At 35.0% G+C, this 24,500-nt stretch overlaps 1 protein-coding gene across 1 annotated transcript in view; it reads right to left on the reverse strand.

Annotated features, from left to right (window-relative positions):
* Positions 1-22,518, reverse strand: part of OLFM3 (olfactomedin 3) — a 200,965-nt gene extending 178,447 nt beyond the window's left edge. The window contains exon 1 of the mRNA XM_045546316.1: positions 22,346-22,518. Coding sequence (XP_045402272.1) covers positions 22,346-22,414 — 69 coding nt within the window. The 5' untranslated portion in view covers positions 22,415-22,518. The remainder of the gene's footprint in view (positions 1-22,345) is intronic.
* Between the last annotated feature and the right edge of the window lie 1,982 nt (positions 22,519-24,500).

Consider the following 24,500-nt stretch of genomic DNA (forward strand, 5'->3'; position numbering starts at 1 on the left):
GTCAGGAGTTTGAGACCACCCTGATCGAGACCCCCCCGTCTCTACTAAAAATAGAAATAAAAATTATCTGGACAACTAAAAATATATACAGAAAAAATTAGCTGGGCATGGTGGCGCATGCCTGTAGTCCCAGCTACTCGGGAGGCTGAGGCAGTAGGATCACTTAAGCCCAGGAGTTTGAGGTTGCTGTGAGCTAGGCTGACGCCACAGCACTCACTCTAGCCCGGGCAACAAAGTGAGACTCTGTCTCAAAAAAAAAAAAAAGAACCAGAGCTGACAGAAAATCTCAATTTGGTCAGATAATTTTTTATTTATATTTTTTGATTTATCATCAAGCAAATTGTCAGGATTATGTGGAGTAGTCTAAAGAAAAACAAAGGAATATCTTTTTGTGTGTGTGTACTTTATGTAACAATAAGTTGATAATATAATTTAGTTTTGCTGTAAGCATTTTAGGATGTATATGTCTGTGTGTTTATATATTTTATGCATATTATATATAAGTATATGCTATATATAAATATAAACTTGACTTTAAGATAATTTTTTTAAAAGTCAACTTTTGAGGTCATAGTTCAATAAAATTTTTTTTTCAGATTTATTTTTCTCTCTTTGCAGATCCATAACTGTGACATAATTAGTGTTTTTTAAAGTTTATTATACAATTTGTTTCATGTCTCTGACATTTGATTTTACTGCTTTCATCTTTCTTTGAGAAAGTAATGATGGTGCGTCACCTATGGCTCCTTGGGCAGATGGTTGGTTTCTATCTCATTAGAGGACGGCTTTGTGATATTTCCAGAAGGATATGAAAAATGTCTCTTTATGTTAGAAATTGTGCCTCTGTGAATGCCTTTATCATAATCCTGTATGCTCTGCTATTCTTTATACATTTTAGTAGCAAAAACTGAAAATTAGTACATTGATCTTGACATTAAAAATGCATCCATTTTTGGCTATTTGATCAATAGTATTTTCCAGTGGATTATCTTGTCAGGATGAAATGCCTGATATCTTTCATTGGTTAATTCTTGAGGTTAGACTTCAGAATGTTGGTCTGGAAAGCATTTTAGCGATGATTATGCCTAACCCCTTCAATTTCCAAATGAGGACATTGAAGTCCTGAGAGCTCCGTAGGAATAAATGTCTTAGACAACATTGTGGGCCTAGAGCTAGAACTTCAGTGCTCTGAAGCACAATCCAGTACTTTTCTCAGGTTGGGTCCTTGATATGTTACTAAAAGATTCAGAACTATAAGAAACAAGGCTTTGTTTATTTGCTTGGCAGGTCTGCATTCTGCTTTATAAATGTAATTGTTTTCTAAATCCATCTCTATGGTCAAAAGCTTAGACCCCTCTCACTTATAGAGGAAGCTGCATGGTGTATTAAATATAGACTGTAAGTACCACAGAAAATGAACTTACAGATCTATCTATCTCAATTCCTTTAACAACCAATTATTGAGTAGCTACAGTGCGCCTCCCCTGGGGCAATTGCAAAATTAAGAGGATTGAATTTCTGGTCTTGAGGAGTTCATGAGGGAATTGGACATATACACAAATGACCCTAAAAGATCAGGCTGTTGAAATGTTACAGCAGAAATAAAAGTGAAGTGCTACGTGGCTGTATGAGTCAGAGTTCTTTAGAAAAACAGAACCAATAGATATATTTAGATATATAAGAGGTGATTTATTATGGGAATTGGCTCACATGATTATGGAAGCCCAAATGTCTCATGACACGTCATCTGCAATTGCAGAACCAGGAAAGCCAGTGGTGTAATTCTGTTGGGAGCCGAAGACCTGAGAGTCAGGAGCTTAGATGTTCAATGTGCCATGTTCAAGGGCAGGAGAAGATGGATGTCCCAGCTCAAGAAGAGAGAGTGAATTCACCCTTTCTCCACTTTTTTGTGCTATTGGGTCCTTCAAAAGATTGGATGAAGCCCACCCACACTGGTGAGGGTAGATCTTCCCCACCCAGTCTACTGCTTCAAATGTTAATCTCTTCCAGAAACACTCACTGACACACCGAGAAATAATGTTTTACCAGCTGTCTAAGTATCCCTCTGTCTAGTCAAGGTGACACATAAAATTAACCATCATAGGGACAGTGGAAGGAAAAGCTAACTCTGTCTGGGAGATGAAGAAATAGTTGACTGAAACCATGAAAGATCAGTAGGCTTTGAGAGTTTAAGAGTAGAAAGATTGGTCCTCTAGGCAAAATAAATATGATAAAGCAAAGGAATAGAAACTCCAAAGCATAGATGTGGGAATATTATATCTTTTAATAGGGCTACAGTAAAAAGTGTCAAAAAAGACTAAAAAGTTGAGGTCACAGTGTGAAGGATTTTACATGGAATGCCACTTTTTTCCCAAAGGAAATTTCTGATTATTAAAAGTTTTTATATAAGAGGAACATGGAAAATAAACTTGATGTGATTTACTATTTTCCAAGGAATTTTGAAATCATATAGCTTGGACCATCCACCCTAATAAAAGATCACTATGGTCCAAGGGTTTTTATTCACTTGCCAAATTTCTTTTTGTTCAGCTTCAAGACCCAGTTTATGTTGCATATATATAATGTTCTTCTTGATCCTCTAATAGACAGCTTTAGTCATTCCATAACTTGTAGGGGTTCTATACCACTAACAAAGAATTTGGTGGCTGGAACATAGTCAGTGTACCAAAAAAATTTGACGAATTCAACAATTATTGCTCAGATATTTTCACTCACTGCTGGGTCTGTGTTTCTTTGGGAATGACTACCATTTTACTCATTCATATTTGTGGGATAAATTAGTGCATAAATGCATGGTTTAATAAGTGGGTAAATTGATTTTCTAGGGTTTTTAGTATTTTCATACAAAGTGTACTGTTGGAAATCAACCTGCTTATAGCTATTTTTAGGAGTCATAACTAGACTATAAATATCTTGGTATCATTCCCCAGATCTCTAATTTCATAGTTACCAACGTGGTGCCTCAGGGTTCAGAAAATTCAAGTGTACCAGTGTACCCTTACTTTCTTTAGTGTTGGAAATTCTTTCCAAGTGGCTCTTCTTTCATAATTTTATATCACTGTGGAGATGCTATAAATTCCCTCTTACCTAGGTGATAAGAACCTATAATGATGCAAGGCAACACTATAATCTAATTCTGACAGTGTTGACTAATGCCACATAATCCTACAGACTACTGATGCTTGTGCTCTGAATCAGTATCTTGACAAACAATTTGCAAATACTATGTTGTTTTGCTATTTGTCTACCTTTTATTTGGTCCTGGGCCCACAACTAGATTATAAGACCTCTGAAGCATGTTCATGATATGCTTTTGAACCATATTCTCTAGAACAAAGTGTAGGCTAAATAGGAAGTGTAAAACAAAACTCCTTTTGCTCTTCAGGGTCCCTCATTCTAGCTTTCACAAAAGAGAAGATTCAGTGGAACTTCGTGTTTTTGTTATTGTGTGGTTGATGCCACTGTTGGTGATGTCAGAAAAGCTCTTGCTGTCACTCTTCACCATGGAACTTGTCTTCTGAGTTGACTATGACTTTAACTCAGTCAATGGGAAGCCAAGATGAAGTCATCAACATGTGCTCTGAGGAGGGATGTGCTTTACAGAAAAAAGTGAATCATGTAATTCTCCCTGCTCCACAGGAAGCAACTTATTTCAATTATCTAAAATTAACTTTATATCCTGGTGTCTCCCTGGCAAACTATTGCATTTTGGGGACGGTGGTGTGGCTATTGTCAGAAAATATTTAGATTAACACTTAAAGTGACACAGCAACATACCTACATAATTCTGTGAATAGAAAGTAATTATCTGGCTAAGACACACACATGCTTTTAGTTTTAAAAATGAAATGAAGCTTATTATTTGTGTGCTAATGCTTTTATCTCTACAGAAATACAAGCAACATCCTGTAGATATTAAAGAATTAATAGCAAAAACACTAAACAAAGGTTTTCAGCCTTTGAAATTTATTGCTGTCATTTTTTGCTGTAGGTAAAGAAATCTGCAAAACATATGACATAATTTGCTGTGCTTTCTAAGGGGAAAAGATTTTTGGTGGCTTTCTGATTTACAGCCAGTTTTTTCTGCCAAAATATCAATGTTTCCTTGAGGATAAAAATAGTCTCATTCCAGCCAGCAAAATGTCATTTGGAACTGCAAGTGACCACTGCCACACAAAATGTAAGCCACTTATTATTAATGCTTGCAACACAAGTTGTACAATGATTTCAAAAGAAATTGGTACTTCCATGCAGCTCAAATTTATAAGGAAGCGATAGCAAAAGTATGAGGAAAACAGCAGAACATAACTCATTGCCTAGAGGGTGCTATCTTCAGGAAAGAATATTCAGGAGATGAAAACAGTAGAGTCAGTGGAATACACACGCAGAGAGACTTGAAAAGAGCAGGCAACAAAGAATATGTAAAAATGAGAGAAAAAGCATAAAAGCAGAGCTAAGTAAGAAAGAAAGGGCAGGAGAACAAAAGAAGCAAAGTTTAAAGGATTTTCTATAAATCCTTTGTAGTTAAGTGGACATTATTAAATTCCAATGGGATATTTTAAACTCTTTGAAAAATTAATAAGGAAAGGACAGAAAAGAACATGAGATTAAGACACAAATGTCCTCAAAACACTATGAAAAAATACAGTCACGTTATAATTAGTGACTTGTGTTTTTTTAATTATTAAGATATATTTAGCTAATATATGATTAGATAATTTCCAATCACTTTATTTTGTGTTTAAGCCCCACTGAAGGAACTTTGACCTGGTATTATTTGCAGGAGAATTGCATGTATCCAGGTGGACTATAGTGACCATCTGGTCACTGGACAGATGCCCAGGACTGGACAGACCATTGCTAATTTTTAGCTGCACCCATGCCTTTTCTACCAAATACAGAGGACTTACATAATTGGTAACCTAAAAAGAGACAATTGCACACAGATACAAATACTAATACCAGTAACAGAATTAGCTATCAGACTGTATTATCGGTGTTAGTGTTTTTAGTTGTCTCTGTCTTGCTGTGTTTCAGGACCCGCCAGAAAATATTCTCTCATATACTACCCATAATAATCTTATGAGGCATGCTTCATTTTCTCCCGAATTTATACATAAGTAAACTGAGGCTTGTAAACTGATCATCACCTAAGAGCACGTTTAGGAATTGGGTAGATGTGGGGCGGGGAGGGGATGGGTGTATACATACGTAATGAGTGCGATGTGCACCGTCTAGGGGATAGACATGCTTGAAGCTCTGATTGGGGGGGAGGGCAAGGGCAATATATGTAACCTAAACTTGTGTACTCCCATAATATGCTGGGGAAAAAAAGACTAAACAGGGAAAAAAATAAAAAAAAAGAAGTTAATAATTTCTCAAGATTCTACCTCTAATAAGTAAACACTGAATAAAATTCAAATTCCCTATCACGAATTTTTAACCACTGTGGTATATTCTCTAAATTAAAAAAAAAATGAAGCCCTTACCAATTGTTGGACTCTAAGAAAGATAACTTTTCCATTCTTCCCTCCTTATTGAGGATCTGAAATTTTTTTACACATTCATTTGTAGATTTAGTTGGCACGATAGTAAAGTATATTTTTGTAGGAACAATGCAGTGTGGAAGGGTGAGCTATGGCAGTATATCTCCCCCTAGCTTGTGGACAATCTGGCTTGAGATAGTAGTATATTCAAAAACTTCCCTGAATAATTTTCTCTAAATAATTTTTCAATAAAAATTGGGTAATAATAAACTAGAAATTTTACTCTTTGGAAATCTCAATGGTAGTTATAAAAACTATGTGTTTTAACAATTTGTACAAGGGGTATAATTAACATTCTTTATGAAAGTAGAAGAGTCTAAACATATTTATAATTAAGTAAAATTCATTTTGGGTTTACAATCAACCCTTTTCTCATTCTCAGCATTTTCACTGTGACAGTTGGAAAAAATTCTCAGCTGATCCAGTAACTGATTTTATTCTATTCTGGTCATTTTTAATTAATTTTTGAATTCACTGAGGGATTCTACTTTGCTTAAGAATGGGACCAAAGTCAAATGAAATTTAGATCTGTTTGCATTTCTTTTTTCCTTGAACACTTGCTATGATTCTGAATAAATACCAAATGGGGCATGAGTACAAAAAAGGCATAGAGAACGGAAACAAACTGAAATCACAGCATCCTGGAGAACTGAGCTGAACATGTATTCAGCAAAGATTTGAGAAATTGAAATACATTTCAGAATTGAGGGCCACACTAGGGGTCATTTGTTAATCCAATTCTATTCTACTTTATGCAAAAGAATTTTTAACACCAGAAGCGAACAATGCTCAAGGGATCAGAGATGATCTGTGTGTGAAGAAAGAATAGTTAAAATTGCCTCCTTTCTCCCTCATTTGTCAATCTCATGGCAAATCATTGGTTGTCATCTTTTTTTTTTCTTTTCATAGTTGTTTTCTTGATTTACTCCCATACTTATAGACTTTTCTGTTTAGGAGGATCTTTGTGGCTTCTTTTCTCTCTTTTGGTCTTGTGAATATAAACATTTTAACACCATTGTCTTATAAAATAATCTGAAAACATTAAACTTTATAAGGAGGGACTAGGAACAGGTAGAGGGTATATGACAGGAAAATAGATCTTTGTCCTTGTCTCACAACATATACTAGAAATCATGTAAAGTTGGACAAGAAAAACTGAATGAATAATGTCAGGTTACAGATTTAGTATATTAATTAAGAAGTAGAACATACAGCACAAGCAGTATTTTTTTGAATACTAATTTACTAAAAAATAAGCTACTATTTATCTAGCACTTACTAAATGCCAGGCAGCAGACTCAGTGCTTTAAAACATTATCTTATTTAATGTTCACATAGTCCCATGATATTTTCCCCATTGTATTACTGAGAAATGTGTGATTTGGAGAGAAGTAACACACTTCATGCAAGACAAATTATTTATTGCAATTTCAAACAAAAAAAGTTATTTATTGCAATTTCCTATAATTTGAAACATCTAATAACTGTAACAGAGGTTAAAGATAACATTTTCTTTGCATAAAAGGAAAAAAGGAAGCAAAGAAGGAAAGGTATGAGCTTAGTGTAAACAGAATTTTCACTAGGACTTTAAATAATATGAGAAAATAATTTTAAATCACCTATGTTTATTTAATTTATAGTATAACTTGAAAGTCATCTTAAAAGAGAAATTTTACAATTAGCTCTGAAGATCTCTAGTAAGCAGCAGCTCAAATGAAATTTGTAGGATTAACTTAGGTTATTATGAGATTTGGAAATAATAAAGCTGCATTTAAAAAAATATTTTGTAATTTGTGTTGTTAACTTAGTTCTTCTACAATTAATGTAATTAGTTTCAATTGTTGAGGTTTTTCTCTCTAGTAGTTACCTGATCAAACTCTTGCTCTTTTACACCAAACATGTATGTGAACACACAGACAGGTAAACACCTCAATCTTTCCATTTCCAGATTCCCAGTTCAATAACATTATATGGGCTTATGCACTGCTTTTACTATATTATAATGTTATCTCATAGCAAGGGAGATGAGAAGAATACCACATAGATCTTTTTTTTTTCTTGTTTTAGTCACATAAAACTAAACTTAACATCTTTCTTCTTTTATGTTTGTTGGATAATTAGAACGACATTGTATAATAGATTAAGAGCCATATGTGAGCCATGTCTCCTTAGGCATATGCTAGAGCAGAAATAAACTGCTAAATGTAACAAACTCCAAATTTATTTCTATTAATATAGTATGTTGAAATTAGTTTTTGTTTTCTTGTCTCAGGATTTATGGAAGAAACAAAAGTGAACCAAATTCTCCTGTCTGTGTTTGGTGAGGCTGAAACGATGTGTACTCTTGGATGTGGGGTAATCACTGTTTGGAGTTGATAGCCCCCACGTCACTCAGCAACACAACTTTCTTATATTGCTTTAAAAATGTTCCAAGGAAATTTTCAGAGTAGAGTTTTAACTCAACGTAGCTAAAATGTACAGTCCATCCTGCTATCAGCTCTACCCTTCTTTCTTAGTTATATAGTATCATTTCCACTTCCAAGGCTTAATAAATGAGTCTTCCCTTGAGTACGATGTGACCATCTAGAATAAATCTGGCCTTAAGTGAAGGGGGAAAAAGTAATACATTTTCCCACTTTGTGTTATAATTTGTGTTGGATGCCCTCCAACTAGTCTATGGCTTTGTACATTTTCCACATCAGAAGAGAATTGGGCTAGCTAAACCTTTTCATAGGGTCAGTGAAAAAATAACTAGTTCCTGGAGGAAAACTTAGACTTGTCTTTCAATGTACATGAATGATTCATTATCGATTTAATGCAGACTGCAACATGTGAGAAACTCACAATCAATCATTAGTGAGATTCCCTACTGTCTACTCACTTCTCTGAAACATTTTTTCACCTTTTTACTTTTATTGAACTCTGGTTCTCCTCTGAACACGCAGCTACCCCTAAAGCACGCTCTAGCCCTTTGCCACACTCCTCTATTCCCGAGCCTGGCAGTGCGAATCCTGTCCTCCTTGCTCCTAAGAGCAGCTTTCAGGATATTATCCTTTTCTTCTCTCTACTGATAAAACTCATCTTTGCTCTCAGCTGCTGACCATGCTTCCCATATCACTGAGAAAATGAAAGCAATTACAAGAGAGCTTCCATGTGCTTCCCTTCTCTAAACTGCCAGCAGCATTTTCACCATATACTTTGTCATTTCACCTGTTTCCATGGAGCAAGTCTCTGTGTTCTCATTTAAAACTAGTCTTTCATAGATCATTCCACTCAGCCACATTGCACAGTGTTATTTCTCCCATTTTAAGCGTCAACAAAAACAAACGTGTCTGATGCTATATGTTCCTCTAGGTATACTCCATTTCTTTTCTCTTTACAGCAAAACTCCTCGGATTTCTCCAGTTTCACGGGTTTAAAGACTTCCTGCATATTCAAGATTCCCAAGATGATATATTCAGTTCAGACCTCTCCCCTGAACTTCACATACAAACTGCCTACTCTACACTTCACTTGGTTGACTGACAAACATTTCAAACTTACACATCAAAAATCAAACTCCGGATCTTCTCTCTCCTCTACCAGCGTTTCTTATCTTAGGAAACATATTTCCGTCCAGTTGTTCAAGCCAAAAAACTTGGAGTCATCCATGACGCCTCTCTGTTAGCAAACATCAATATTAATCTTGTTATTTTATTCTACCTGGTCTCTTTATTTCTTCCCTTAAAATCAAAAGTAAATACTTCACACAGCACAAAAAAATGGTTCTTTTAAGACATAAATCATATTATGTCACATCTGTGCTCAACACCAAGTGGTATCTTCCCATCTCACTCAGAATCCTTAAAACCACCTACAGGGATTCACATGATCTGGGCTCCTGCTAAATCAATGATCTCATTTCCTGCTAATCTTTTTCTTGCCCATTCCAGTGGAAGTTCACTAGCCTTCTTTTCTTTTCTCAAACGTACCATATATGCCCTTCTTTGAATTTATACTTAAAATTTTCTGTGCTTAGAACTTTCTTCTCCCAAATATATACATAACACTCCCTCATCTTGTTTATGTCTTTGCTCAAGTAGCACCCTTACCATGGGGCCTATTCTGACCACTTGTCCCTATCCTGCAACATGGCTCTATCTCACTCTTCTGTACTTTGTTTTCTCTCCATATGATGCATTATCATCTTACGTATATATTGCTTGTTTATTATTTGTTTTCAACTAGTCTGTAAGCTTTATAGGGGCAGACATTTGTGTCTTGTTTATCACTACTTTATCCTTAGATAGTGCCAGGTACATGGCAATACATTAAAAAATTTTTAGCATAAGTCCCTGGGAACACAATTATCATGTAATTGGTGATTGGCTCCAAATTTCTATAGCAGGCTTATCCTGGTCGTTTTGTTATTTTTTCTGTAATATCAATCCATTTTGCATGATTTGAGCTTTTGAGCCTCATTTTTAACATTATGATGGAATTTTATTGTATATTTGAATGAATAGAAGAAAGAAAGGAAGTGAAGAAGGAAGGAAGGAAGGAAGGAAGGAAGGAAGGAAGGAAGGAAGGAAGGAAAGAAGGAAGGAAGGAAGAAACAAAGGAAGGAAGGAAGGAAGGGAGAGAAGAGAAGAATAAGAAAGACAAAATAAAGAAATTCCTCTTAGCCCAAGACAAATAAACTTGGAATCATGAGAAAACAGTGGTCAATAGAATCTGAAATCATGCAACAGACTAAAAGTTTTAGGTGACGTGAAATTGAAAGCCAATGTAATCAGGGCAGAATTATCTTGTAACCAAATGAGAATATAGTAGAATATTCTTTGTTTGGGAGAAATAATCCCAACAACAGACTTGTTGTAGAAGGATTTATAATAACTTTAATAACTGTGTAAGATAGTAACTTTTATGCATGGTGGTGGTGATGAAATCCACAATGCAGAGAACCTTCATAAGACGACCCTGGGGCCCAATGAGCCCCATGAACAAGACAGGGACAAACAATCACAATGAAATGATAGAGATCTTAAGGTAAGATATGTGTTGAGGGTCTTCTCAATAATTTTTGTTTTGATGATTAAAATAAATAGATGGTCCCAAAGCTAAGTAGGTAGGTAGATATAGATAGCTGAGAGATAGATAAAGATTGATAATATAGAGACACTTAGATATACAGCTATTAGATAAATTACTACTACTGTGGTGGTTAATTTTATGCGTCCACTTTAGTGGGTCATAGAGTTCCCAGATATTTGGACAAACAATACCCTGGGTGTCTGTGAGGGTATTTGTGGATCAGATTAAAATTTTAATCAGTAGATGGAGTAAAGCAGATTGACCTGCCTAATATGAGTGGGCCTTATCCAATCTGGTGAAGGCCTGAATAGAACAAAAATGCTAAGAGAGAATTGCTCCTTTCTGACTGCTTTTGAGCTAGGCTATCAGTTTTTTCTTGCATTCATACTTGAACTGAAATATTGGTTCTTCCTGGGTCTCAATCCTGCAGAGTTTTAGACTAGACTAGTGAACACACACACACACACACACACACACACACACACACACTCTTTATATATTGGTTTTGTTTCTATGGAGAAACCTGAGTAGTACAACTAAATTGTGTTTTGTTTATTCGATTTATCCTTTTGTTGTTTGGTATTAAGATAACTAAATTCCAGAAATATTTTTAATATGGTATACATCAAGTCTTGGACCCTTTGGGTAATAATTTTTCTACCATTTTAATGCCACCAATTTCTCTCATTTTCATCTGCATCAGCTTCTCCTGCTTCTCAAATAATTAGGAATAAAAGAACTCAAGTCACATAAAAAAAAAAAATCTCTGCAGTGCTCCGTATGCTATTTTGCATCTCTGTGACTTCATACATGCTGTTGCCATTTAATAGAGTATTTTTTTCTTCCTTTCATTGTCTGGCTAATCTTTCTTTAAGTATCCCCTAGCTCAGGGAATTTTCTCTTATGCTCCATTCTGCTGTAGATAGCAACCCCCATCCTCCACTTGTGTTCTATACAAGTCTCTGCTGTAGGATAAATCATACAGAACTACAATGATTAATAAACCTCTGTGTGTCCTTCAGTAGAAAATGTTAAGGACTGTTTAAACGTAGAAACTGTATCTTTTAAAAAATATTTTATGTTTAACTTCTAGAATAATGCCAGTCATGAGTATTTGTTGAAAAACTGGTTATAATATGAATGTCAAAGGTCTACTCTATCCCATGTGATGATTAAGATTATTGAGAATCTTTCATTTCTGGACAAATTATTTTCTTCACTTTAGAAATTTTCTTAAAGCTAAATGCAAATCTCAATTATTTAAAATTAAATAAGCAAACTCAACAGCATAAAATTTTTTCTTAACTGCACATAAAAGAGAAAATTGTGCTTACATTTTATGGACTGTCACTAAGCAATCTTCATATAACTGACTATTCTTAATTTTGTAATATGCATTGGTTTTCTAAACAAAATGCTTTCGTCTGAAGACATGTCAGTACCTTTGGTAGATCAAATTTTTGACTGATGAAAATGAAAGAGAAGAAAAGGTCATAGGAATCACTGTACTGAATCATAGATCGCCGCCTATTTATTTGTATTTTCAGTGCCAAAGAAGGTAGATTACAAAACCAATAAAAAGAATTTGTCATCAAGTGCTTTTAAAAGTCTTCTGATAGCAAAGAAGTGAATCAAACAAGAGTCATTTTATTCTCTCTCCGTGTGTAGGATTCAACCCGTAAAGAGTAGAGCATATCTGTATCCCTATATAAATAATAAGTATAATAAAAAGTCTTTAGTGTTTCTTGAGCCAAATAATACTTCAGTTTGTTTTGTACTACAATGATTTGTACTAAGATATATTCCTTATGCCACAAAACATATGTAGGTATAAAAATACTCATGTATGTACTAATTCCAGGTAAACAATTCCCTATGCAGCCACAGACATAGATCATTCCCAGAAGTGATGGTATCTTTGTAAGCCAATATTTCACCAGTGACATTTTGGTGCCAGTGAATCAACATTTCCAATACTGATTCTCTGTTTGAAGAAATCCTGCCATCTGGAATTGGTCCCTCTAGTAATGCTATTTAAATCACCATGGGATAATGCTTCTTAATCACCTTCAACTTAGTCGGAAAAATTAAAAGGATTGTCTATTCAATTTATACCCTGCCTTTGGGGTTATCTGGATAACTGTTTATTTGTGTTGTTTAACAATTTTATTACGGACTTTTTTCCAGAGTATTTTAACCTAAAAAAGTTAATTATGAAAATATTTAATGTCCGATAATATCTAGATGTTACAATTCAGATAAATATAACTCCACTATACCTACATTTTCTTTTAATCATTAAAAATTATTCTGTATGGTGGTGCTGTACTCATATAGTAATGCACTAGAAATATGGAGGTAATATGGCTTTTCTTTATATGATATGGTACCATTATAATAATATATAATAAGAGAATAATTTCAACAGAATATTTTAGATCTTTAAAAAATAGTACAGTCCTTAGAAAGAGATGGAGAAATATAGGTAATATACTAATTTATCAAATAAAGCTAAGACATTGTGAAAATAATCAAAATATTATGCACACATGAATACAATGTTTAGACTTATAAGCCCATGCAAATGAAATGGCCACTTTGGGATAAGAGGATATATTAACCAAGGAATAAGAGGATATACTAACTTTGCCACCAAGCATCATGAAACATAGCAAGTAATTCACAGAATTATTAAGGTTGTAGCATCCCAGAGAGCTACCACAAGTCAATAATAGCACTAAAGGTAGTGGTATAGGGCAGAGAATTAATAAGAAATTTAAAGAAACATAATTTGTTAGCATTAGTCAAGATAAATAACCTGATATAAGAGTTCTCAGACCTTCAAGGTTTTTAAAATCATTCTTAGTTTCCTGTCCCTAATATCTTGTCTAAGGGAAGAATGGAGCAAAAACACAGATTATATTCATGCATCATTTAACCAATGATTTAAAGTTTATTAGGTGTTCCTTGACTTATTTATTCTTCATATACTCACTTCCACATTCAAAAAATAGTTATACATCTGACAGAGGACTAATATCCAGATTCTACAAGGAACTCAAACCAACTGGCAAAAAATCCAACAAATAACCCCATTAAAAAGTGGGCAAAAAATATGAACAGATTTTTTTTTTCCAAAGGAGATATACAAATGGCCAACAAACATGAAAAAATGCTCAACATCACTAATCATCAGGGAAATGCAAATTAAAACCACAATGAGATGTTACCTTACCCCTGTCAAGAATGGCCACTATTATGAAGTCAAAAAACAACAGATGTTAGTATGGATGTGGTGATAATGGAATGCTTATGCACTGTTGATGGGAATGTAAATTAGTACACCCTCTATGGAAAACAATATGGTGAGTTCTCAAGGCACTAAAAGTAGACTATCATTCAATTCAGCAACCCCACTACTAGGTATCTACCCAGAGGAAAAGAAGTAATGATCTGAAAAAGATACCTACACTTTTATGTTTATTGCAGCACAACTCTCTCTCTCTCTCTCTCTCTCTCTCTCTCTCTCCCCACACACACACACACACACCATGGAATACTACTCAGCTGTAAAAAAGAATAAAGTAATGTCTTTTGCTGCAACTTGGATGGAACTGTAGACCATTAACCTAAGTGAAGTATCTCAGTAATGGAAAAACAAATACCACATGCTCTCACTTGTAAGTGGGAGCTAAACAATGGGTATACATGGTCATACCAAGTGGTACAATGGACATTGGAGAATCAGAAAGGGAAAGGGTGCGCTGGGGTGGGGGTGAGGGATCAAAAATTACCTATTGGGTACAACATACACCATTTGGGGTATTGATACACTCACTAAAAGCCCCAACTTCACCACTATACAATTCATACATGTAACAAAATCACTTGTACCCCCTAAATTTATTGGAATAAAAAAGTATCAGACTTTGTTCTCTTAAAAAAAGAAAAGTAAAAAAAAAACACGAAAATACTTATTAAATGACTTATTAAATATTTTATCTGAATAAGGCACTGTACTAGTTGCTAGATAGGAAACATTAAGATAATGATCCAAAACAAAGAATGCACACTTATAATTTATTAGAAGAGATGAAATACAATAAATACCTTCCAATTTAGTAAGGTAGATACAATAAAATAAATACCAATATAAAAGAAAGTACAATAGCACTGAGAAAAGTGTACAATAAATACCAATTTTAAAAAAGAGTGGTTAGAAATTACTTGTTTCACAAATATGGGGAAGAAAGAAATCCAATTTAACCTGTGTTCATGAACAACTATTATGTGTCAGATACAGTACCTTTACCTTAAGATGCAAAGGTAAATAAACATGATTCTTTTCCTCTAGGAGTTTTTAGTTTATCAGGATTATCTCCTCTTGGAGTGTGAGGAATGTCACAGAAGATTTTATGGAAGAAGTGATACTTGAGTTGCATCTTGAAATATAGGTAAAATTTTGCCATAAGGATAAAAGGAAAGGAGCTTTCCAGGGACAGACAAAACCATGAATACAACAGCATCTGCAGTCGTCTCTCTGAACTTATTTATATTCTTCTGAAGCAAACTTTGGTATGAGAATGACAGAAGGCATAGCTCTGTGATACAGGCTTTACAGTATCCTATTTTTAAAGCAAAAAAAAAAATCAATATTCTTAGAAAACTCTATTTTTTATTATTTCAACAACATTTTTGAATATTTGTATTAGTGCCATTCAGATTACTTGGCACTGTAGATAGAAACCGTCTTATGCTATTCCTGTATCTTGTGTTCCCCCAAAGAATCTGCAAACTCTTGTAGTAAGTAACAGAGATAAGTTAAATTTCATTATGGTATAATGTGCAAGTATTTTAGAACTAATAGATTTTTTAAAATATTAGTTGTTCATGAGTAGAGTCTATCCTAGATAGTACGCACTTGCTTTCATGTATTTTTTTAACCTTCACATTACCTACATGTGTAGAATTGAGAAACGAGTCAACTCATGAGCTACTCAGGTAGATTTGCTACTGGATGAGCAACATCAACAGAAAGATTACAGTGGCTAATTGAGGGTCAGAGTCTTTTCGAGGACTTTGTAGAAGTTTCTATTGAGAAGAGCAGGAAAACCAGGATAAGCAGAGGGTCTGAAAGAGCCATTCAAGAGAAAAGAACAGAAAAATTATGTTCCTAAGTGTGGTCCTTTCTCTGTGACCCTCTGCCCTGAAGATTTTTAGATTGAGTACCTTGAGAAAATACCTTTCCTTACCTTCTTTCTTTAATATTATTTCTCAATCTTTGAGAGAATTTAAACTACTTTCTCATTAGCATATTTTGCCAAGACACAAGAAGCTCATACTTTGCATGCTGGGGAAAAAAGCAATTTTATCTGTTGGTAGACTCTTTGTTTAAATATAACCATCCCTTCTGATCTCTTTTCCATGATTAGTTTAAAAGCTCTTTTCTTGATGTGGTTTGGCTTTGAAATTATAGAACCAATTTTTGTGTCTTAAGTTTTTTCCTAAGAAACTCATAAGAAGTACCTTTTTTTCAGGTAAGTATGATGTAAATTTGTAAGGTGATAAATTGGAGCTTTGACCAACATTATAAGCTGGTTCTCTGGAGTTATGTTGATAACCTTATACAGCATCCACTTATTACAAAGCAGAGAAGAAGGAATGGCAAAAGTAAAGGAACATGAAAGGCCCTTTTTGTTATTATGAATCTTTAACATATGGTCCACGATAGACTTTAGGTTTGGTTATAGGTTGATTGATGTAAGTGGAATATTTGCATAGAATTCTATGATTAAAATTTTACATGTATTAATATCATCAATAATTATGTAAGTTTCATTGCTATCATATTATTCAACAGTTATGAAAACGGAGCTTCAGAAGATTAACTGACTATTGAAAAGTTGTACTGTTAGGACTTAAAGCCAGTTCTTATGACTGCATGTCTAGCCTCTGCTTTTACACTGGTTAGGAAGTATAATTTTAAAAATTGTATTTAAAATGTTGTTATGATAGTGTTAGCTTTATAAAAAATTAAAGATAAATGACATAGATTGAATAGATTGATGATGACCAGTATGAGGTGGACTAAAATGTTCAAAGATCACCATTTCAACATCATATTTTAGATTTAAACCAGAGTATTGAGTGTTTAAATAGCTCTGATATTACCCCAATACTTTAATGACAGCAGGAAATAATTTCATTTACATATATGCAAATGCACAGATAATCCCAATAACTCATTGTAATTTTACCTAACCTACCAAGATAACAGTCTGGTTTTGTATGTCCTTCCTTACTTTCACTACTGCCAATTAAATTTTGTTTTGTTTTTAAGTAAAATTATGGTTAATTGATACTTAAGTAAATCAGATGTCAAGTCTTATTTTCTAAGCTGCATGTTTATCCAGTCATCCTTTTTTCTTTATACATTTCTGTAGTACGAAAATTGAAGTTTTAAAAATAATTGCCAATCTAAAATTTTTAAGGATGTGCCTGCTTAGAAGAGTCTGCAACAGCATACGTGCTATAAGTAGCCCTTCCAAATACCTCTCACATCTCTTCAGTATACCGAGCAATTCCTCTTATAGGGGAAATAAGTTTTCACTCTACTTTTCACTAGAGAACTTTTCATTAAATAAAATATTTATGGCTGAAGTAGGAAACATGTTGGCTTTTCGTCCCATTAGATTGATAAATGATCTTTTTAGAGGAGCAAATTATGATACGAGAATGGATAGATGCCTGAACACATGGAACATGTATTTGGGTACAAGAGAGAAAAAGAGTGGTGTAGCAGGAAGTAGTAAATCGAAGGCTCTGAATACCAAACCCAGAAGATGAAAACTTCGTAATATTACCTCGGGAGGCTCATTCTCAGATCTCACAAAGTTTATGATCTTACTAACTAGGCCCTACAAAAGAATTGGTTATTTTTGATGTATGATCAAATATTATTAAAAAGAGTCATTCTAGAGTTTAACAAAGAAGTTTTAACAAGATCTAGGCAATTCATTTTTATAGGTATGGGCATTGAAATCACAGCTTCTTCAAAGTCATAGATAGACGGACAGACAGACAGATAGGTAGATAGATAGATAGATAGATAGATAGATAATCATCAGCAGCAAAGTAGGGACTAGAACTGAGGGAGCCCAAATTCTGTCCCTTGTGTTTCTCACTCTACTGCTTTCCCTCCCAACCGAGCATTGATCATCACAGTAGTCACTTTTTAAAGAGAATAGTTGCAGAGTTATACGGAATAAGAATTTTAAAAGAAAAAATGGAGAAAAGTAGTATCATTTTAACCTTTTCAAGCTGCCAGGAGAAAAAGTGAGAAAGAATATTTACTTTTTCCAAAATATAATAAAAGTTTAATTAGGTTAAGGAGGATGAGAAAAGATGAGAGCAGGAAGCTATTTGCTCTTTCAAAATATAGCTGGGCTGCCTTGAACTCTAGTTTTTACCATATCAGGGTTTACTCGTGCATAATTATAGGTTCTTGCCAAATGTCATTGATCCATACTTTCTGTTCTAATTTGAGTTGATCTTATAGTGTAGAGGATGTCTGTAGCACACAGGAGAAACAGGAGAAGACAGATTTTTAAGGTGGGTTTTAGCTCAAATTGATAGTAACCTCAGTTTATTTTGCTTACTGTTTTTGCTTTTATCTCAATTTTGTTTATAATGATAACAAGGACTTAAGATTTATGTGCAAAAGCTGCTTTTAGGCAATTTAGGTCTCTGGTTATTTTCTTTAGCAATGCCAAAACATCAAGGCACAGAATATAACACTGGAAACATTCAACAATATAATTATCGAAATATTCCTGGTTTCCATCAGATTTCATGGCTTTAAAGCAAGTGTCTAATTTAGAGCAAGAGTTCTAAATGACTGGGTTGTTTTGGACAGAAAGAACAGTTTGGTGTTGGAGATTATTGCTGAATCATTGCTATATTTGATGTTTGTAGTGTGAGCAAATATCATGGTGACAAGTTTAATATATTTCTAGGTAGGAAGATACTGAATGCTTCCTTAGTCTAAGCATGATTCTCCTGCTAGGGCATTTTTTGATATATTTATCATACAAGTATGACTCTTTTAAACTTGAGTAGTCAGTGGGATATGTGGATATGGCCATGTTACCTCGTTTTACTGTTCCCCAAGTGTCTGGCTACTGTGTAAACATGCTGTTTGAAACCTGCACAGCCATATTTATATCCTCCTATCTTTAGACTTCAGTATTGCAAAGCAGAGAAATTCATGGTTCTGATTCACAGGGTTTACTGTTTTGTTATAATGTTCAAATAAAGATCTGCTAAAAATTTTTCTTGTAAAAGATAAAAGTCCACATTCATACTATCAAGGTCATTACTGAACTCAATGCCTTCAGTATAAAAGCACAGAGATGCCATCTAGCAGCAGCCCTCAGAAATTTCCCACATGGAAATAGTCCTTTCCCTGTAAAACTGAACAATAATTGCCTTCCTGTAAGCTTTCAGTTTTTAAAATTTTACTTACTGAATGTTATTTGGCTTATTGTCTATAATCCAGACACTCCATTACAAATGAAATTAATTGATGTCTCTTAAAATAAGGCAAAGTGATATACCCCTGAGTTTTTCTAAAAGGGACTGTGAACCTGTTAATTATACTTTAATGAAGAAAACATAATCCAAATAATTTTCCTAAGAGGAAAATTGGCAATCTGTCTATATAAAAATGTAAATAATTAGCAGAGAATTTTCTTCCTTTGTTCTAAAAAAAATACTGTTTTTCAATTTTATGATACATTAAATGAGAGAAAAGAAAGTATGTGCATGCTGAAAGTAAGTTCACCCTATTAACAATGAAGCTCCCACTTTTTTTTTTAATTTAAAAACAAAATTGGCTTTCAAGTAACTTATCTTACCATAAGATGGCGATACTTAAGCATTTTACAAAATGTCATATAAAATCTAGAAGCCTCAGTCATAGGAAAAAAAAGCCATTATAAACATAAACATGAATGCTCTTCCATGAAATAGAATTGGCGCTGTTAGAAAACCTTTTTGTCTTCAGGTAAATTAATACGCAAGAAGTGCTCTCTAAGATTTAGGTACCCAATATTTGATATATGTGAAATTCTGTACCTTAAAAAAAATCAATTCAATTTTAAGAGCTCTCCTATTTTCCCAGTTTCTGTGTATCCATGTGTGATTATATATATATTTTTATATATATTTGCCATAAACATAATATAACAATATAGAATATTTAAACACATTTAATTAGAAATTTGATTATGACATATATCAATCATAACATATTAGTATGTAAAAAAAAGGTTAGAATTTCTATTTAAGTGTCATCACTTAAATTGTTACTTATATTTCCAAAAACTGTGTGTTTTTTGTGCTATATTATTGAGGTTTTAATTTCAATTTCACCAGACATATTTTGCTTTATGGATTCTGATTTTTTTAAACTCTAAACCCTAAATTCATTGTTTGTAACCTAACTGACAATTATTTTGAGAAAACATTGATGCCATTTATCATATTCTGAGTGATCAAAATAGTTTGATAAAATATACAAAAGTAGTTTCTATTCACCTTTTTAAAAGTAATATTTTGTCTACAAGTCCAAAAACTTTTTACAATGTTAAAATTACTTCCTCTGAACATTTTAACATTCCCTATAATATCATCTGTGGTAAAGAACAAAATATCATCTTTTGAAAAAAAAAATCTTTTATTCTTCGCACACCGTATTGCAGTATCTAGAAGCTGAGATGGACAGTTTGAAAAGTTAATGGGTGCCCTCCCTGGATCATTCAGCTCAATTGTACATCCACAGTTCATTCTGAAGCAAATAGAAAGTTTCATAGCATTGAATATAGAGAAATGAACTCATCAAAACTAGAAAAGATCATATTGACCAAACATAGGTTGTTTATTTGGAAAATTTATCTCTATATTTAACAAAAGATTATTTATATATTTAATTTTGAAAGGGGTACAATCAAGATATTTATGCATTAAAGATATCAGACCAATCACATCAACATACAATTGTTAGTGAAGCTCTACATTTCTGAATTCATTTTAAAGAATGACAAATAAAACTCACTTTAAATCAAGTGACTTTTTCTGTAGTAACTCAGTGATTAGCTTTGCTTTTTAAAAATGTTTTACTAAAAATATTTCAAATGAGATATATAATAGAATGTGTTCAAAACTTTTAACCAACATCATATAATGAGAGTGGCAGTGGATAGAATATATCACTACAGGGTGCAGAGGCAAAAAGAAAAAAAAAAAGATTTTAAAAATATAAAAACAAAATCAACGCTTTTACTTAGGTTTAAAATGCTTTAAAGCTATCCCTTAGTATATAAAATAAGACATTAAGATCATTAAGATAGCATTCATACACTGTGTGAAGCTTTCACAATCACAGTATCAGTACAACCATAGCTTTAAAATAAAATAATTTTTTTCTTATCAAGTCTCCCTAAATATGAAAGTGTATAGAAATAATTACAAGCATATATGACATGATTATAAGTTTTCACTGTATCCTATGTTAGGCCCATAATATCACAACCACAGTATTATATTATGCTTGGTTACATCTTAGTTCTATTTAATTATGAGAGGAAACTTAATTTCTCTATACTACATAGATGATGTAAAGCTTTAAAAATAACTTTACAATATTTTTAAATACAGTTTTTATGGGTTTGATAGCATGGTATCATTTCCCTATAGTGCTAGATTGCTGTTGACCAATTAAATGAGTAAACTAATAAATAAATAAATTGTATCTCTTACTCTTTTTGACCAGATGCCTTATCTCTTACCCCCTATAATTATGATTTTCTTAGAATGACGAAGCTCTCAAATTACCTCTCTTTGTCATCACTACTTTTCTCATACCTCGCTAAAAATATTTCTCCCTCTTCTGTCTTTTTTTTTTTTTTTATCAGAGGAGCTTAGCAGTCACTTTAATTGACAGTACTGGCTAATTTTTAGAGTTCAACAGCTTTGAGATAACTCATCCTTCCTAATGCTCTCCGTAGTTCGACAGGCTTCTAACTTCCTGTTTCTTAACACTATTAATGAGAACTTCCTCGGTGCCCCCTAATTTCCTTAACAAAAAGAAAGAAGAAAACACAAGCCCCTTTCACCGACGCCTCTCAGCCATGCTGCTCCGCCGTGTGTGTTCAGCAAGCAGCATCCCAAATGTTTTGGACACAAACCGCAGCACGTCTGCGATGGGAGTATTATTGACCAGCATCAGCCGGAAAACGCTCCCCTGCTTTCCACAAAGAAACGGTTCACCGTCTCCTAAGACATGCTTATAAATTGCACCGTTGCAGCTGCAAACTCCTTTGCATTCCCCGTCCGACTTCAGAAGAGAGCACAAAGCGGCTGGACGCGGCATCAGGCACATTCCCCCGAGAGCCGCAGTGCCCGCTGCCCGGACACATTGTATCTTCTCCCGGTCCCCCCCCCGCCCCCCGTCGCCCCGGGACTCTCCCCGGAGGAGCCGCGCCCGGGCAGCTCACCTTGCTAGCCGCCCAACAGCGGGGGGACGCCAGGCACCTGGAAGAGCTGTGTCTCCCCGTGCCGTTTCGGGCATATCTATTTGCATTTTGGGGTCGGTTTGCAACGTATCGCACACTGATGTCAACCAAGAGTCAGAATATCGCACGTACCTTGGAGGGATCTAGCCCGGCGAGCAAAGACAGCAGCAGGAGGTTGAGGAGGTTGGATGGAGCCTGCATCCTGGTCTGGGTTGTGGCCCCTTCTTCGCTCGCTGTCGTGTGGCCGTTCCACGCTCACCGCGGGGACGTTTCCCTCGTCAGTTGCACTTTCCGCCTGTCACTCACGGGCGGCGGCGGCGGCGGTGGCAGCGGCAGCGGTGACAGTGGCAGCGGTGGCAGCAGTAGCAGCAGTGGCAGCAGCAGCAGCGGCGGCGGCAGCAGCGGCAGCCGCCCTGGGGGGCGATCATGCCGGGGCGCTCTCGCGCGGGGAGCCGGGGAGCCCACGACAGGGGCCGGGCTGCGGTGGGCGCTGGCCGAGGTGCTGAAGCGCCCGCACCCCGCGCCCCGGTCCGCCCTCCCCCCGCGGCTGCAGAACCTGCCCTCCTCAAAAGTTTCCGCCTAAGAAAAAGATACGAGGAGTAACTGCTGAGAGGGGTGTGGAGCCCTGGACAACGGATGTGACATCACTACAGCTCCTGGGGGGCTCGGGGGGGAACATTTTGCGGGGAATGTGTGCACCAAACAAAGATTGACTCGCGTGTTCCAGTGCGGCGTTTGCCGGCAACTTGAGCTGCAGAGAAGCAGAGACTCGGCCAGAAACAGGATTATGAAACCAATGGTGCTCTGGAACCTTCTGCGGTCATTGACAGAGGACTTGATAGCGTATCGGGTGTTTTAAACAAAGTTTGCCGCACGGAGTGTCGGTGTATGGTCTCTATCCAAGGCACACAATTTTTAGCCATGATAGATGTTTATGGCAATGAATAGATGTTTGTGGCCATTTAGGAATAGCCTATTGGAATAATATTTTTTGGTTAAGGATTAATGGGTATTTATCCATCTAAGGCAGTTGGCCATCTGAAAATAGTATGCATAAATAAATGAAAAGGATTATTTTTTCCTTTAGTTATAAATAGTATAATCCACTAGTGCTCCCCTAAGTGAAATATCTCCCCTCATAAACACGGCCATACCCAGAAATGTAGTTTTCCTGTCAGTCTGACTTGTGTTTACACTTGAGGAAGAATCCAGTGATAGATGGACAGTGGGATGGAAAAAGTGGTTATTGCTAAGCTTTCAAATACTTCTGTGTTCTAGAGCTCAAAAGAAGAGGCAGAACAGCTGCTTCACAAGCGCAAAGAAAGGGTAAATGGCAAACTAACTCTCTCATGCATCATTTAATTATACTTGAGCAAAGTCATTTTTTTTGAAGCTAGAAAAAGCAAGTGTTCTCAATAACATAAAAAGGTGGGAAGGAGTTGGCAACCACTCTGAAACACCCCTCTCACACAATTATGCCTTTAATGCTCCCATCTTCTGTTGATGTTTCTAGAAATGATGTTTCCTACAGATAAAAATATGCAAACTGGAGCTATGGACATTGATTTCTTTTACTTCCACATTAAAAAGATGAATTGTTTGAGATATCAGACACATGCTGTTGTATAAAATCTCCACCAATCTTTCACTAAAAATACCCCATTTATTTAATATAAGAAAATATCAATTCAGATTTAAATACTCTTGTAAGTTATAGTCCCCAAGAATTTAGATCATATTGCATCTGTTTTTATTCTGATGTTATAAAGATGTATGCAAGTGTGTATGATTACTGGAGGTCCTCTTTTTCTACAAAACATAAATGACATGAAGTAAACTAATTCTGAAAATTTTTGAAGGGATAGATTATGCATAAAAAAGAGATTGCGGGATAATATAAAGAAGGTGGAATTACTTAGCATGTTGTTAATTTAATGATATCCCTATCAACCATAGTTACCTTTAGAAATTCCATTATTTTCTAGCAGAAATAGAAAATAAAAATTCCTTTTGAGGTAGAAGATGAAACCACAGAGTTGTGCCTGACCCTCTTTGGAATAACTTCCTAGAGGATATTTGCAACTAACTTTCTTTTTCCCCTTTTTACATTTGTTTCTTAATCTGAACTTTTTCTGTCTGTCTATATCCATCGTTTATCTTTCACTGTAGGCTAAAATCAGCATAATTCTTCAATGATTCCTAAATAAAAATTATTAAAAATTTTATTCAGTTCCCATTTTTAAATCTTTCATATGACTACAGTTTGAAAATGAAGTTGGATGTGGTA

This window comes from Lemur catta, chromosome 3 (genome assembly GCF_020740605.2).
Source record: "Lemur catta isolate mLemCat1 chromosome 3, mLemCat1.pri, whole genome shotgun sequence".
NCBI classification, from domain to species: Eukaryota; Metazoa; Chordata; class Mammalia; order Primates; family Lemuridae; genus Lemur; species Lemur catta.